Source organism: Nelumbo lutea, chromosome 4 (genome assembly GCF_056320005.1).
Source record: "Nelumbo lutea isolate HS-2025 chromosome 4, American lotus-T2T, whole genome shotgun sequence".
Taxonomy (NCBI): Eukaryota; Viridiplantae; Streptophyta; class Magnoliopsida; order Proteales; family Nelumbonaceae; genus Nelumbo; species Nelumbo lutea.
The window spans coordinates 88,005,580-88,020,182 of NC_142687.1; the positions used below are offsets into that span (position 1 = coordinate 88,005,580).

The 14,603-nt window shown below is 38.4% G+C and overlaps 2 protein-coding genes across 10 annotated transcripts in view; one reads left to right on the forward strand and one right to left on the reverse strand.

Annotated features, from left to right (window-relative positions):
* LOC148861606 (putative serine/threonine-protein phosphatase 2A regulatory subunit B'' subunit TON2) overlaps positions 1-14,603 on the forward strand; it is a 106,464-nt gene that overhangs the window by 42,995 nt on the left and 48,866 nt on the right. The gene's annotated exons all lie outside the window — the stretch shown is intronic.
* The window catches only part of LOC148861608 (acyl-CoA-binding domain-containing protein 4-like), a 54,577-nt gene that overhangs the window by 8,567 nt on the left and 31,407 nt on the right, over positions 1-14,603 (reverse strand). For 7 of the 9 annotated variants that reach the window (XM_088985673.1, XM_088985668.1, XM_088985671.1 and 4 more), the window contains exons 9-14: positions 10,800-10,939; positions 10,463-10,589; positions 10,210-10,324; positions 9,318-9,406; positions 6,876-6,959; positions 6,439-6,789 (exon numbers count right to left, since the gene is read on the reverse strand). In XM_088985673.1, coding sequence (XP_088841799.1) covers positions 6,439-6,789; positions 6,876-6,959; positions 9,318-9,406; positions 10,210-10,324; positions 10,463-10,589; positions 10,800-10,939 — 906 coding nt within the window. Of the gene's footprint in view, positions 1-3,026; positions 3,313-5,724; positions 6,118-6,438; positions 6,790-6,875; positions 6,960-9,317; positions 9,407-10,209; positions 10,325-10,462; positions 10,590-10,799; positions 10,940-14,603 lie in introns of those variants that run through there. The other 2 variants (XM_088985675.1, XM_088985676.1) reach the window with 2 other exon arrangements.

The following is a 14,603-nucleotide window of genomic DNA, read 5'->3' on the forward strand; positions in this document are numbered from 1 at the left end:
TCATTGATCTCGGATGTCATTGAACTCCACAACCATGACATAATCATGGAGTCCTCTTCATCCCAAGCATCAAAATTTGGCTCGCCCAACTTTGGCCCTGTTCCATGGTGACTAATTTTTCCTTTTCCCTTCAAATAGGTACGCACTAGTTGTGACCACTTCAAGTACTGGCCATTCAATCTATATGTTGTCTGAATATTCTACAAATCACCAGTGTGAGGATGAGAGTTTGTTGCTCCTTCATCGGTTTGGACGGGAGCACTTGTTGCAGTCATGTCGGACATTGTTAATGGAGGAAAAATAAGGCCAACAGGAAAAGAGAATAAAGGAGGGAAGATTTGGCCAGAATAAATGAGAATAAAGGAACACTTCTGGTTACAGATCAACACTTAAGGCCAAAAGAGAAAAACACAAAAAACTGGCAATGAAAGCCGAAAAAAATCTCAAGGTTGACAAACCTAGAGCTCTGATACCATGTTTTGGAATGGTAGAATACTGATGTATTTCATTCTATTGCCAATCGGCATATTTATATAGTAAGCCGCTGCAATAAATAGAAGGAAGAAAAAAATAGAAAGAAAAGAAAATAGAAAGTAGGAAAATAGAAAGAAAAGAATATAGAAAGTACAAGAATAGAAAGAAAGAAGTAGAAAGAAAACTTTCTAAATCAATCCTTCCACAATCGTAGGAATATATACAATTCTATTTTTACATAACTACCAAATATAGATCTGCACCGGTAACCCCACGTTTTCCAACACAGCACTATACTCTGCCTTAGCACTAGAACAAGCAACTACAAATTGATTCTTCTCCATGAAACCACATTGCTTTCGACTAAGGCACAATAACCAAATATAGATCTTCTATCATATATGGACCATGCCCATTCAACATCTGTGTAAGCCTCACTCTTTAGATGGCCATGATTGGAATACAACATCCCTTTACCAAGCCATTCTTTCAGATAAATTAAAGTTCTATTAACTGCTTGCATATGAGATGTACTGGGTTCATGCATATATTGGCTAACCACTCCAACAACATAGGATATGTTAGGTCTAGTCAAACAAAGATACATGAGACGACCCACCAATCTCTGATATATCCCATTGTCTAGAAGAACTTCTCCTCCAATAGCACTCAACTGGAGTTTTTATAGGCTTACACCCTAATTTTCCAACTTCATGACGCAAGTCAATGACATACTTCCTTTGTGATAGAAAAATTCCATTCTTGGATCTTGCAACTTCAATGCCAAGAAGGTATTGAAGATCACCAAGGTCCTTAATCTCAAATTCGGAAGCAATGAAGGACTTTAACTGAGAAATACTTGTGATATAATCGCCTGTCACAATAATGTCATCAACATATACTACCAACATTGTTACTCTACTAACAATTCTTATGAACAAGGTGTAGTCAGCTTGAGATTGAGAAAATCCAATATTTAAGATAGCATTTCTGAACTTGTCAAACTAGGCTCTAGGGGGCTGCTTGAACCCATACAAGGACTTCTTTTAAGTGGCAAACTTTCCCTTCACTATTAGGAAAGCTTACTCTAGGTGATGAGTCCATATACAGTTTTTCTTGTAAGTCCCCGTTAAAGAAGGCATTCTTTACATCCGTTTGATATAAAGGCCAAGAGTAATGGGCAGCAAAAGGCATGATCACACGAATAGAGTTCATTTTAGTAACTGGAGCAAAGGTTTCTAGATAATCAATGCCATAAGTTTGAGTGTATCCTTTGGCTATAAGTCAAGTTTTGTACCTCTCATTTGAGTCATCTGTCGTGTGCTTAATAGTGTAAATCCACTTACATCCAACAAGAATCTCATCCTTAAGGAACAATCTCCCAAGTCCAGTTATTAAGGCCTCCATTTCTTAGTTCATAGCTTCCCTTCGATGAGGGGACTGCATTGCCTTTGTAACACTACGAGAGATGAAAACAGAAGAGATGATAGAAATATAGGCATAATAGGAAGGTGAGAGAGCATCATAAAACACATAATTAGTAATAGGGTACTTGCTACATGTCCTCTTCCCTTTTCGGATGGCAATAGGGAGATCAAGGTCAGGATCAATAATAGAATTATCAAGATGTTCAAGATTATTTTGAGTCCAGGAGATTAGATTGTGATGAGCATTCTGCTTTAGGAGCCACCCTCTTACTGCGCCTGATGAAAAACTACTATTAGGACCGAGGCCAATAAACAAGAAAAGGAGGAGGAGGGGAAGGAAAACCATCATTACAAGGAAGAGAGAGGGGAGGAGGAATGGGGACAGGGACAGGAAAGCAAAAGGGAATCTAATCTTCGCTTGCATTCTCCCCTGAAGAGAATGACATGATAACTAAAAAAAAAAAAGACTCTAGAAAGGTAACATCCTTAGAAACATATTTCTTGCCAAAAAGAGCATCAAAACATCTATAGCCTTTTTGAATTGGAGAGTAACCGAGGAATATGCATTTAACTGATTTAGGATCAAACTTATGCTGAAAATGACTCATATCATGAATAAAACAAATACAACCAAAGATCTTGAGGGGTAGACTAAAAGGAGGTTCATTAGGGAAGAGAAGTTGATGAAGAAACCAAAGGTTAAGGACCCTTGATGGAACGAGAGTTTGAAACAGGTGAGAACAAGAGTTTGAAATAGTAAACCTTGAGCAACTTCAACCACATGCTTATTCTTTGTTCCAGCCACCCCATTTTGTTGTGGAGTATGACTACATGAACTTTGGTGAACAATACCCCAATCTTCAAAAAACCCATGCAAATGATGTTCAAAGTATTCATCAACATTGTCAGATCTTATTATCTTAACTCTTTTCTCAAACTGTGTCTCTACCATATTCATGAAGTGTTGAACAATCATAGGAACCTCATCCCGACTTTTCATCAAGTAGGTCCATGTACACCGACTGTAGTCAGCAACGAAGAGAATGGAGTATTTATACCCACCCATTCAAGGGATAGCATATGGGCCCTAAACATCAGTATGAATCAAATGGAAAGCAACATTACTTCTTTGACTACTCGCAAAATATGTGGTTCTGCATTATTAGGATAGGTGATAAACTTCACATTCAAGGTTCAACTTTGGCACCAAGTCAAATATGTTAGGAAACAAAAATTTTACAGAATTAAAAGACATGTGATCAAGACGACAGTGCCATAATTTCAAAAGACTCGTTTTCTCATTTGAACAAAACTCAGTTTGGCTTGATAATCCATGCTCTAAAGGTCCATAAAAAAGGTAGACTCCATCTACTTCATGCCCACTTCCAATCATCTTCTCCATGCTCAGGTCCTGGAAAACACAATGAGTAAAAAGAAAAGGTTACTAAGCAATTATGGGATTTTGTAAGAAAACTAACTGACAACAAATTTTTATGTAACCGAGGCACATGAAGAACAGATCCAAGAGAAAGGTTATGAGTGAGTTTGACTTCAACCTGACCCGAAATAGGGGTTTGAGATCCATCAATAACAATTATCTTGCCCTTCCCCGATTAACTTATATGAGGTAAAATGTGAAGGCATACCAATCATATGGGCACTGACCCTAGAGTGTACAATCCATGGGCTAAAAGATGTAGAACAAGCAAGTGCAATACCTGTCTTGGCATATGAACTAGATTGATTACTAGGTCCAGAACCAAATGAGGAAGATGTACCACCATTTTCCAACCGCAACAGTATATTCCTAAGTTTATCGATTACATCAAAGGAGCTAAGAACATCAGAAGGTTGAGCATCATTACCAATTGTAGCCAAGTGAGCGTTGCCCTTCTTCCCAGTTTTGTAATTGTTTGGTTTTAAATGAGGATTGAGCTTCCAACACCTTTCCTTAGTATGTCTTGGCTTCTTGCAATAATCACAAACAACATCCTCATCTTTCTCAGTAACAGGGTACTTACTAGTATTTTGCTTGGGTTGAGATGACATAAAGGCAAAGTGATCAATCACAAGAGGTTGCATCATGGTAGTCCTATTATCTTCCCCTTGTACAAGGGAGTAAGCGGAAGCAAGAGTGACAATGCCAACCCTAAGAATATGTTGCTTGGTAAAATCAAACTCTAGATTCAAGCTGGCCAAGAAATCGAAGACTATTCTCCTCTATGTACTTTCAATATTGCTCACCATCTTTAGGGTCCTTCCATACGAGAGCTTTCAAATAATCCATTTCTTCCCAAATAGACTGTAAAGAAAAAAAAAGTACATTGCAACAGATCTCTCCCCCCGGCACATACCGCAAGCTTCCCTCCGATGTTGGTACACTCTAGTAGTATTGTTAACTTGGGAATATGTGGCAATAACTCTATCCCAAATATCTTTAACTGTTGGAAGAAACATGTAGTTCGGGCAATATGAGGTTGCACTTAGCAAATCAACCATGACATTCAAGGGAGATATCTCGCTCTCACTTTGCAAATTTCGGATCTTCAGGATTTGGCTTCACCTCCTTTCCTGTAATGAATCCCAGTTTACCTCAGTGAGGTAAAACTTAGCATATTGGGACCACTCTAAAAAGTTGGTTCCATCAAGTTTAATAATGGTTATCATACCATTGGAAATATATGCATTTCCTGGGAGCACATTGGAAACCATATTTACATCCTTAGATGATTCCATATTCTATCAATACACTTTCTCGTCAACCGAAAAGACCCCCAATACTTAACCAAAGCTAAAGACCCAAGAAAATAGGTCACTACATGGTTAAGAAACAAAAGGAGGCCAAAAAACTAGGTTGGCAGCAAAATAGAGGGAGAAGAAAATCTCCCAAAAATTGTATAGGGCTTAGAAAATTACAGGACCACTCCCCCCAAAGTGTAAAATGACTTGAATGGTCTAGGTTTTAAAGCGGAAGAACTCATTAAACATGTTGTATAGGGCTTGACATCAGATCTGGAATTTCTGTGATTTTCTTCTTGAAAAATCCACTAAAAATCATAGAAGCTTTGAACAACTAGTCATACCAAAATTCTTCTAAAATCAGGGCAAATAAAACCATGTAGGATTCATTGACTACTACCGGCACCTATACAGACTGCTGACGTCATCCGGCAGTACTTTTAACATCAGCAATTCATCTCGTGGGAGAGGATCAGCAAGAAAGGTATTCCTAAGTGCTTTTACCCATTCTCCTACCAAGTTGTGAATTTGGTGTTGTAAATCTAGGGTTTGTACAATAAGAGAAGAGAGGAGAAGAATGTGTCAAAGAGGTGTGCATATTATACTGTTCACACCCTCAAAAATACTTTTTATATTCTGAAGGAAAAACTACAAGAAAGCCCATACTTAGGCACCCAAATACAAAGAGATAAGGAAAAGACTAAAACACCCTTGCCTAAACATTCTCAACAGGAATTGATTCCAAGCAGAATCTAGAGTCTATGGTCTGTAGAGAACACCAACAATGATATATTATTGTTAGATTGGATGGAACTAATTATTTAGAATGGGCACAACCTATATGTATTTATATTGGTGGTTATGGCAGATGGGGGTATATTACAGGTAGTACCGTTAAACCGGATAATGCAAATGCTTCCCATGACAAGTGGATGCAGGAGAATTATATGGTTATGCCATGGCTTGTGAATTCTAAGCAACCACATATCAGTAGGAACTATTTGTGGATGAAAACAGCCAAAGCCCAATAAAAGAAATAAACTTCTACAGCCCAACATTTCTCAACAATTAGTCTATTTCATTCTTTGTGATCAGCAACTAGAAAATTACCAATTTATTAATTGAAGGAATGTGTAAATTACAATATACAATAATTTGAAAATGTAACAAACACCCAGCTATGGTAGACTAGGCTCAACCTATCTACCCCCTAACTAGGACTTTTCTCCTCTCCATCCTACACCATAATGCCACCATCCATTGAAGTGTATGTGCACAACTTGAAAATGGATGTAGCTGAATTCTCAGTTTGTTTATGAGGTCTTAAAGCTAAGAAAGGAGTAAAGCTTTCCCAATCACGTTCTACAAAGAAAGGTAATTGCAAATGCATCCAATAGAGGAAAGGCATATACAACCCCAGATCCATCCTCATCCTGAAAATAATATTCCTCCATGCACCTAGGCCGGCCCAGTCCAGCTGGTGACCAGAAATGGAATTACCAAACTGGGGTCAGTAATTGTTCCTCCACTATATAACCCCTGCTTAGGATACAGCTCTTTCAACTAAAAAGTTAGTCCAGCTACACATTGACAACATATAAATGAAAGTCCATATGTAGCTTACATAAAATAAACTCGAAGGTATGAATACTCATGCACACCAAAATAATAATAATAAATACAAGATCAGGTGCAGCATACAAGGTTTATATACCATTGTTTTGAAAGGTATGCATGGATTATGTTAATAGAGAAACTTAGTTGCCAATACAATAGGAGCAGAGTGCATGTGACTTACCTGTGAGGAAGAACTTTCATCTTCAAGATTTTTCAGCATTTTAAAAGACGTGTTGAATTCTCCCTCATTGTGAAATTGCTTGTAAAGTGAGATATTGCCAGTGGTTGGATTTGGGTCGACATGTAAGCAATTCGAAATAGATTTTCGGCCAGAGCCATGGTGCTCTAAGGCAGATGCTAAATTTTGTCTGGCAACAGAATCAACTGGACATGGAGAAACACCACTACTAAGTTGAGAAGCTAACATTGTGGTGCTTGAGCAATTTTGAATCAACAATGGGCCAAGGCCTTTATCGGGTTTAGATTGCCTAGCAATGGGTTCTTCCTTCTTTTCCATCATCAATACTTCCACCTGTAAAGGAGGTAGTTATGAAAATAAAATCATAGAATTGGCTTATGCATGGATAAAAAAAAGGAAAAGATGCTCTCTTCCTCAACCTGATTTGATGGCTCCTTTCTAGATCCCCCAAATGCAACTAGAAAAGCCTTTTCCTTGTGTTGCACAAGTACTAGGCTAAATCCCTGTATAAGGAACATTAACGCACAATTATGCCAAAAAGCACTACAGGACCCAAGATAATAAGTAAATTATGCACGCCCAATGGAACAATAATAAAGAAGTCAATTAAATGAAATTAGATATCAACTATAAGAAAAATGTGACAGCTATTCAATTTCTTCACTTATCAAAATACATGCTGTTTCGTACAGTGGTTAAAGGATCCTCTCCCTCCCTAGTAGTATAATACAATTTCTTCACTAATAAAAAATCAACTATAAGAAAAATGTGACAGCTAGTCAGAATCTTAGGATGCTAAAGGTGACAGATTTTTCTTAATCAGTAACAAGATTAAAAAAAAAATCTATAAATAATACTAGAGGACAAAAGAGAGTAAATAAAAATAAGAAAAGACCGCACTGACAACAAGAACTAGAGTTGAAGTTGACAGACCAGACCACCACAAAACCTAATGCAAAGGGCCAAGACCCAATACAGCCCTCTATATTCTAGGCCGCCTCCTTATAGGGGTGGCCACGAGCCAAGCCTTTCACGAGCTATTCGAGCTCGGCTCGACTCGGTTCAAACCAAGCTTCGAGCCGAATTCGAGCCCGATCTATAGTCTCGTTTGCTAATCTAGTCGAGCTCGAGCCCAATGATGCTCGACTCATGAGGTTCGCAAGCCTATTATTAAATAAATAATTTTTATTATATATACATATATACATATATAAATATATATAGTAAATAATTTTATTATATATAATAATATTTTTATTTTTTATGTATGATAGTAAATAAATTTTATAATTCTTAATTTTTTGTCTAAAAAAAAATTATACATGTAACTTTTATTTTTCAAAAAAACAAAAAACTTGGCTTATAGTTGAGCTCGAGCCGTGCCGAGCTCAAATAGCCAAGTATTCGGCTCGGCTCAAATCCACCCGTACCTCCTTATATAGTCAACATGCAAACAAGTGTTGGAAGATCTTTGGACCCATCTAAACAATATGTTCACTCTTTCAGCCCAAGCTCTGTTCTCTATGCCCTAGACTTCATAGGGTATCTTTTTTTTTTCCTTTTTTTGATCAGAAACAGACCAAGAGTTGCCTTATAAAAGAGAAAATGGGTAAAGTACAAAGAAGACACTTGATAAGTAACTGCACGAAATTTAAATCTAGGTAGATTAAATCTGAAAAAACTATTTATGGCACAACTTTAGACCAATTGAGTTATCGAACCCTCCATATCCCAAGCTGCATTTGTGATTATCAAACAGCACATGACATGAAACCCATGAATTAAAAGACACTTCTCACAAAGGCCTCATTGACCTAGGAGACACACAAATTTAACTCCTTTGACTAAGAACTGGCAGTCTGCTACATTAACATAAAAGTGTATAAACATTGATGACCAAGTTGACACATTACTTTTCAAATAGGCTATTACTTTAACAATACATTTAGCCAAAGCAAACAAAGTCTGAAACTTGGAGGCCGCAACTGAGACACTAACAGCTAATTTACCATCATCTTCACAGAGAAAAAGGAGACGAGTAACAAAATTATACAACATGATGCAAGTTAAAGTCTACTTTCACAAAAAAAAAAAAAAAGAAAAAAAAACCAGTTCTAATTGTATTTTCATCGGAACTATTCAAAATTGGAGACACAAACTAGTTTTTTTTAAGAGTAAAAATAAAATTTTATTAAATAAAGAAAAAAAAAAGATACAGTCTAGTAGGTGACAAGGTGACATCTAACTTGTCAAACCAAACAGCTCCGAACCAAACAACATGAGCTGAAACAGAACTGAGACAAAATCACAAAATACAACGACTAAATTTAAGTACATTCCAGAAATTCTCCCCCAAATCTTGTTCCTACTAAAGTCTGGAAGCACCGAGACCCAATCTGCTACTAGACTCCCCACTAGAGCCACCAGAGCTTCAGAATTTTTTGATTTATCTTCAAAAATCCTTTTGTTTCTTTCATTCCACAGAGTCCCCCCAATAACCCTGCAGCATCCAACTCCAGCCATTCCCCACTATTCCTTCCCCATATCTCCTCCTTCAGGCCCACATTGAATGTTTCCAGCTTTGTCTCCTGCAACAGAACTACCCCTGGACAGTAATTCCCTATCAGATTCCTTACTATTACCCTCCTGTTACTCTCCCTTAAACCCCTTACATTCTAGCTTACCACCCTCATCCTAGCTCCCCCGCTTCCTACACTTCCTAGTTCAATTCGACCTCTGCCCTCATAGATCATAAAAGCACAATATGGAGACAGACAATACTGGGGCATAGAATCATCAGAAAAGAACAGAAAATGGTGGCATCATAAAAACACAATCAACAATCAATCGACATAACTTACTTTGTTGGTAGTAATACAAGAAGGAGGTGATGCTACCGCCACAGACCATTCAACTTTTAGGACATCAAAGACCAAAGTTTCCGCATGTCCTGTAGAGAGAGAGAGAGAAAGAGAGAGACAGAGAGAGAGTGAATCAGTAAGTATTAGAGTACAATTTGGTGTGCTGGCTTTGATTGTAACCAACCCAAGTCAAACCCTAGAAACCAAACACTCCTTACATGACACAAGCAAAGAAACACTCAAAGGTAACTTCAGAATTTAGATAATCCTAATGCAACTTTTCCAGGTTGCTTTGGGCTCAAATTAAGTTTTCATATACTTATTAATTGTTTTCTGCACTGTAAGTAGGACTTTTACATTCTGCCCAATAGGTAGGTAGGTAGATAGACTTAGATAGATATAGATCAGTAAGTATTGCTTGTATTGGTGCAATTTGGTACAATGCCTTTGATTTTGACCAACCCAAGCCAAACCCTAAAACTGAACACTCCTTCCATGACCTGGGCAAAGAATCACTCCAAGAGTCAGGTCATTGTAGAATTTAGAAAATCATAATCCAACTTGGGAGCTCAAATTAAGTTGCCGTATAATTTATTTAATCTTTTCCCCATAGAAAAGTAGACAGACCCAAATAAAGCCGGCCAATGCTAAGGTAAACCAACCTTTTTTTAACTAGCCAACTCATACACAAAACAACTCCACAAAACTTTATCTCAGTTATAGGGGGTTGACTGTATGCCAAGTCATAAAGTAGGCAAGTGAATCAATTAGAAAATCTAACTACAAGTCCAACCCTGAAAGGTCACAAAAATAATAACTAAATAAACAGAAACTAAGGAACTTAGAAAGCAAAAAGGAATCTACAATATGTCTCTTTAGTTTTGATGCATACGTTTTTTCCTGCTTCCACCCCCCGCAATATACCATTTAGTTCCACATAGAACTCCACAGCATCCAGCTCTAGGTGATGGATGGAAACCTCGAAGCTTAATCCTTGACCATATCATCTGATAAAATCAAATCCATTTTTTATAACCCCATAGCAGATCAAGATGCAATGCAGCTTCTATCTAAAAGAAAAAAACATAAATGATTATGAAGGCAATCTTGCCATAGAAAGCAAAAAATTACCCAAGGCTACATACTGTTTCAAAATCAAGTGAGTACAAATCATTCAGAGGCCTAGACTTTGATGCCCCTCCAAAAATGTAAAGAATTCTATCATCATAAAGAGCAGCAACATGATTGGATCTTGCAGATGGTCCTGTGCCTCTGCACACACATGTAACAGTTCCATGGTTAAAGAACATAATTATATTAAGACAACAAAATAAAAAATGGAAAGTGACATTGAGAAGGGTGGTTTGATGAGAAGCACCAAATTGACCAACAAGGAGGATACATCCTTCTGCAAACACTTCAAGAAGGGTATTTTAGAAACCAGTGACAAGCAGTTGACATTATTTACTGAGACAAACTTACGTGCAATGAAGAGGAAGCCACATCAAAGACTTCAGATCAAACATATGAAGATCGTTTAGTTTCCTCCTTTTGGAATCTTCACCCCCAAAAAGGATCAACACAGAACCTGCTCTGACCACAGTGTGGCCACTGCGAGCAACCTACATTCCTCATCAATTTTAACTGTCACCATTTTACCATGAAATAATACAGATTCTTTACTTCAAATCTTTATTCAATCCAGTTATGTGGAGTCAAATAGCAAGATCAGAGAGAAACCAACACAGGACCAAGGAATGCACATTTTCTACCCTCAACATTGGTACACACCAAGACATGTAAACTCAACAATGATGGTGTCACACATGCTTATCCAAAAAATAAGCAATGATAATTCCATGCATCAGATCAGAGTGCACATGGGAAATTACAAGGAATTATCAGATGCATGCATATAAATAACATGCATGGTCGCTTTACATGCAGGAAATACATGGAAAAAGTGAAAAACACACCTTCATCCTTATGCTTGTAATTTTCTTGCTTAGCAAGAAGTTGAAAGATTCTAGTGGCTTCTTTATAAATCTTTTTTTTTTTTGGAAAAAGGTAAAGTAATTTTATTCAGAGAGAGCAGATTACAACAAGACTCAGGCCAACTAGATCTTCCTGGGCCCAAAACAGATTACAAGAACATCCATGATTTACTAGAAAGTAGGAGAGAAACATTCTGACTTTTAAACTCCTCATTCACCGACACCCAGGAGCAAATCTTCCCCACCACTTTCTGCACAATCTCATCTGGACTTTTTGATTGATTATAGAAAATTCTATTGTTTCTTTCCATCCAAATGGACCAAAGAACAGCCTGCGGAATAGTATTCCAAACAAACCTGTCTTTCTTGCTAAGACCCTCCAATCTCCAACTCATAAACAGCTCCTTCACAGACATAGGCATAGCCCAACACACCTCTAGTTTCTTGAAGAAATGTCCCGAGATTGAAGAGGAAACCGGACAGTGAATGCACAAATGATCTATAGATTCAGCACCCATGCCGCATAAAACACAGGAGGTATCAAGAATCTGAACACCCCTTCTCTCCAAGTTGACCCTAGTTAAACATTTATTCAAAACCATTGTCCAAACCAGGAAGTTAACCTTGGAAGGACAGATGGGGTTCCAAATCTGCCCATCCAGGAAGTTCTCCTGACCTGAGCTGCACATCTTAAGGAAAAGGGATTTAACTGTGAAGCTACCATCTGCATTCCACTTCCAAGTCCATTCATCTTCCATACTCATGTCAATTCTCTGATTTTGAATCCGCCCCAACAGACCTACATACTCCTCCACTTCCCAGTCTAGCAAATTCCTCCTACATTGGGGAGTCCAAGTAAAGGAGGCCCCAGAGGTAATAATGTCATCAGCAATTGAAGAATCTTGATTCACTGCAATTTGGAACAGCCGGGGAAAAACATCAGCCAAGGGACCTTCCTCACACCAGGAATCCTTCCAAAACTTAATTCTATCCCTTTTTCCAGCTTTAAACTTGACCCAATTCATGAAAAGAGTACTGAACTTAGAAATACCAGCCCAGAGAGAGCTACCCCCAAATGAAAGGGGGATTGAGAGTTTTCCAATTTCCCCAATCCACACCATACTTAGCCACAATGAGGCACCTCCACCAAGCATTTCTCTCATAAGCAAATCTCCATATCCATTTGCTAAGAAGAGCAGCATTGAAATCTTTCACTTTCCTAATTCCCAAACCACCCTTCGCCTTAGGCTTACACACTTGCTCCAACTTAACAATGTAAATTTTCTTCTCATCCTCCCAACCCCTCCATAAGAAGTTCCTTTGAAGCTGTTCCAACCTCTTTGCAATTTTATTTGGAATTGGAAAGAGAGAGAAAATGTGTTGGGAGGTTGGATAGGGAGGTCTTAATCAATGTAACCCTACCACCAAAAGATAAATATTTAGCCTTCCAAAGAGCCAACCTCTTCTCCATTCTCTCAGTGATTGGGCACTAGATTGAAGAAGAGGAACATTTAGCCCCAAGAAGCAGCCCCAAATACTTAACCGGAAGGAGCTCCATATGGCAGGCCATTATCCGTGCACAATCCTCCAAATTTAAAACTTGGCCCACTGGGATGATCTTACTTTTCTCAGATTGACTTTGAGATCCGTAACCACTTCAAACCAACTCAGAATTCCAAGAACTGTTTCCAACTGAGGCAGAGATGCATCCACAAAGCAGAGGTTATCATCAGCAAATTGAAGAATATTAACTTTCTCTTTTCCTGGAGAGATAGCAAACCCATTCCATAATCCCGATTCTGCAGCCTTCTTACTAAAAAGAGTGAGGATTTCCATAACACAGATGAACAGCAAGGGAGACAGAGGATCTCCTTGTCTCAGCCCCCAAGAACTACCAAAGAAACCCGTGGATTGCCTATTAATTAGGATTGAAAATTTAGAGATCTTAGTGCAAACACTAACCCAGTTTCTCCATTTCTGGAAAAAATTCATACACTCCAACACCCTATCCAAACAATTCCAATTGACACAATCATAAGCCTTCTCAATGTCAAGCTTACAAACAACCCCCGGAATACCCTGTCTTCTCCTTGAGTCAATTAACTCATTAGCAACTAAAATTGAGTCTACCATCTATTTGCCTGGAACAAATGCACTCTGATTATTTGAAATAACATTACCTATCACCCCTTTCATTCTTTTTTCCAAGACTTTCGCCAAAATTTTATAGAAACTATGAAGTAAGCTAATCGGCCTAAACTCCCTAATATTCACAACCCCCTCAATTTTTGGAATAAGGGAGATCAAAGTGGCATTTAGACTTCCTTGTAGAGATGCATATGCATGAAATTCCTGGAACACCTTCATCACATCCTCTTTCACAAAGTCCCAGCACTTCAGATAGAACAAATTGGTGAAACCATCTGGCCTAGGGGATTTTATCACCTTCAAGATTCTTAATTGCTACACTACTTCCTCTTCTGTAAAAGGCCTTTCAAGCCAAATTTTCTGGGTCTCACTCAGTTGCCTAAAGGAGAGATTGAAGGGAAATGGCCTCAGCTTCCACTTTTCCTTGTAAAGGTCTTTATAGAAAGAGGTTGCAACTGCTTTAATCTCTTCAGATTCACCACATCTCTCATTCCATGTCAACTTCTTAATAGCTGAAACTCTAGCTCTAGCATTGGCCACTTTGTGAAAGAAATGTGTATTTTTGTTACCTACCTTTAGCCAAGTAAAAGTACTGCTACTAGACTTACTGGCTTCATCAGTCCCAAGATTTGAATTTCCCACACTCTCTATCTGGCCATTTTCTTCTCTCCTATCTGCCGCAGCATGACTTAGCTCATTTTCCTCCGCCACTCTATGTTGATTCTGAGTATCGCTCCTAATTGCAGATTAATCTTCAACTTCCACTATTGCCAACGATGTCACCTCCTGCAACTGCTCGTTCATAGGGACCATGGAAAGGGAAGGTTGGTTCAATCTTCTACAATCAGCTTTCACCTTCTTCACCATTTCAGAAGGACAAGATTGGGGGGCCGAGTGTTCCAAGCTATCACCACCGAGCTCTATTTAAGGGGAAGAAGAGGCCTGATTCTTCGAAATGACAAGCCCAATCCGCCCATCCTGTAAACAAGGCTGAGTGATCCATGTCGGTTCAAACCGGTCAATAGAAGAAACTAGAGCCACTCTAGCCAGATTGAACTGTCTTGGTCTACTTCCGGCCCATCTTGGTTCACTTGCAGCTCTAAGGTTCATTTTTCTACTAGGCTTCTGATTAGACCGGGTAAAT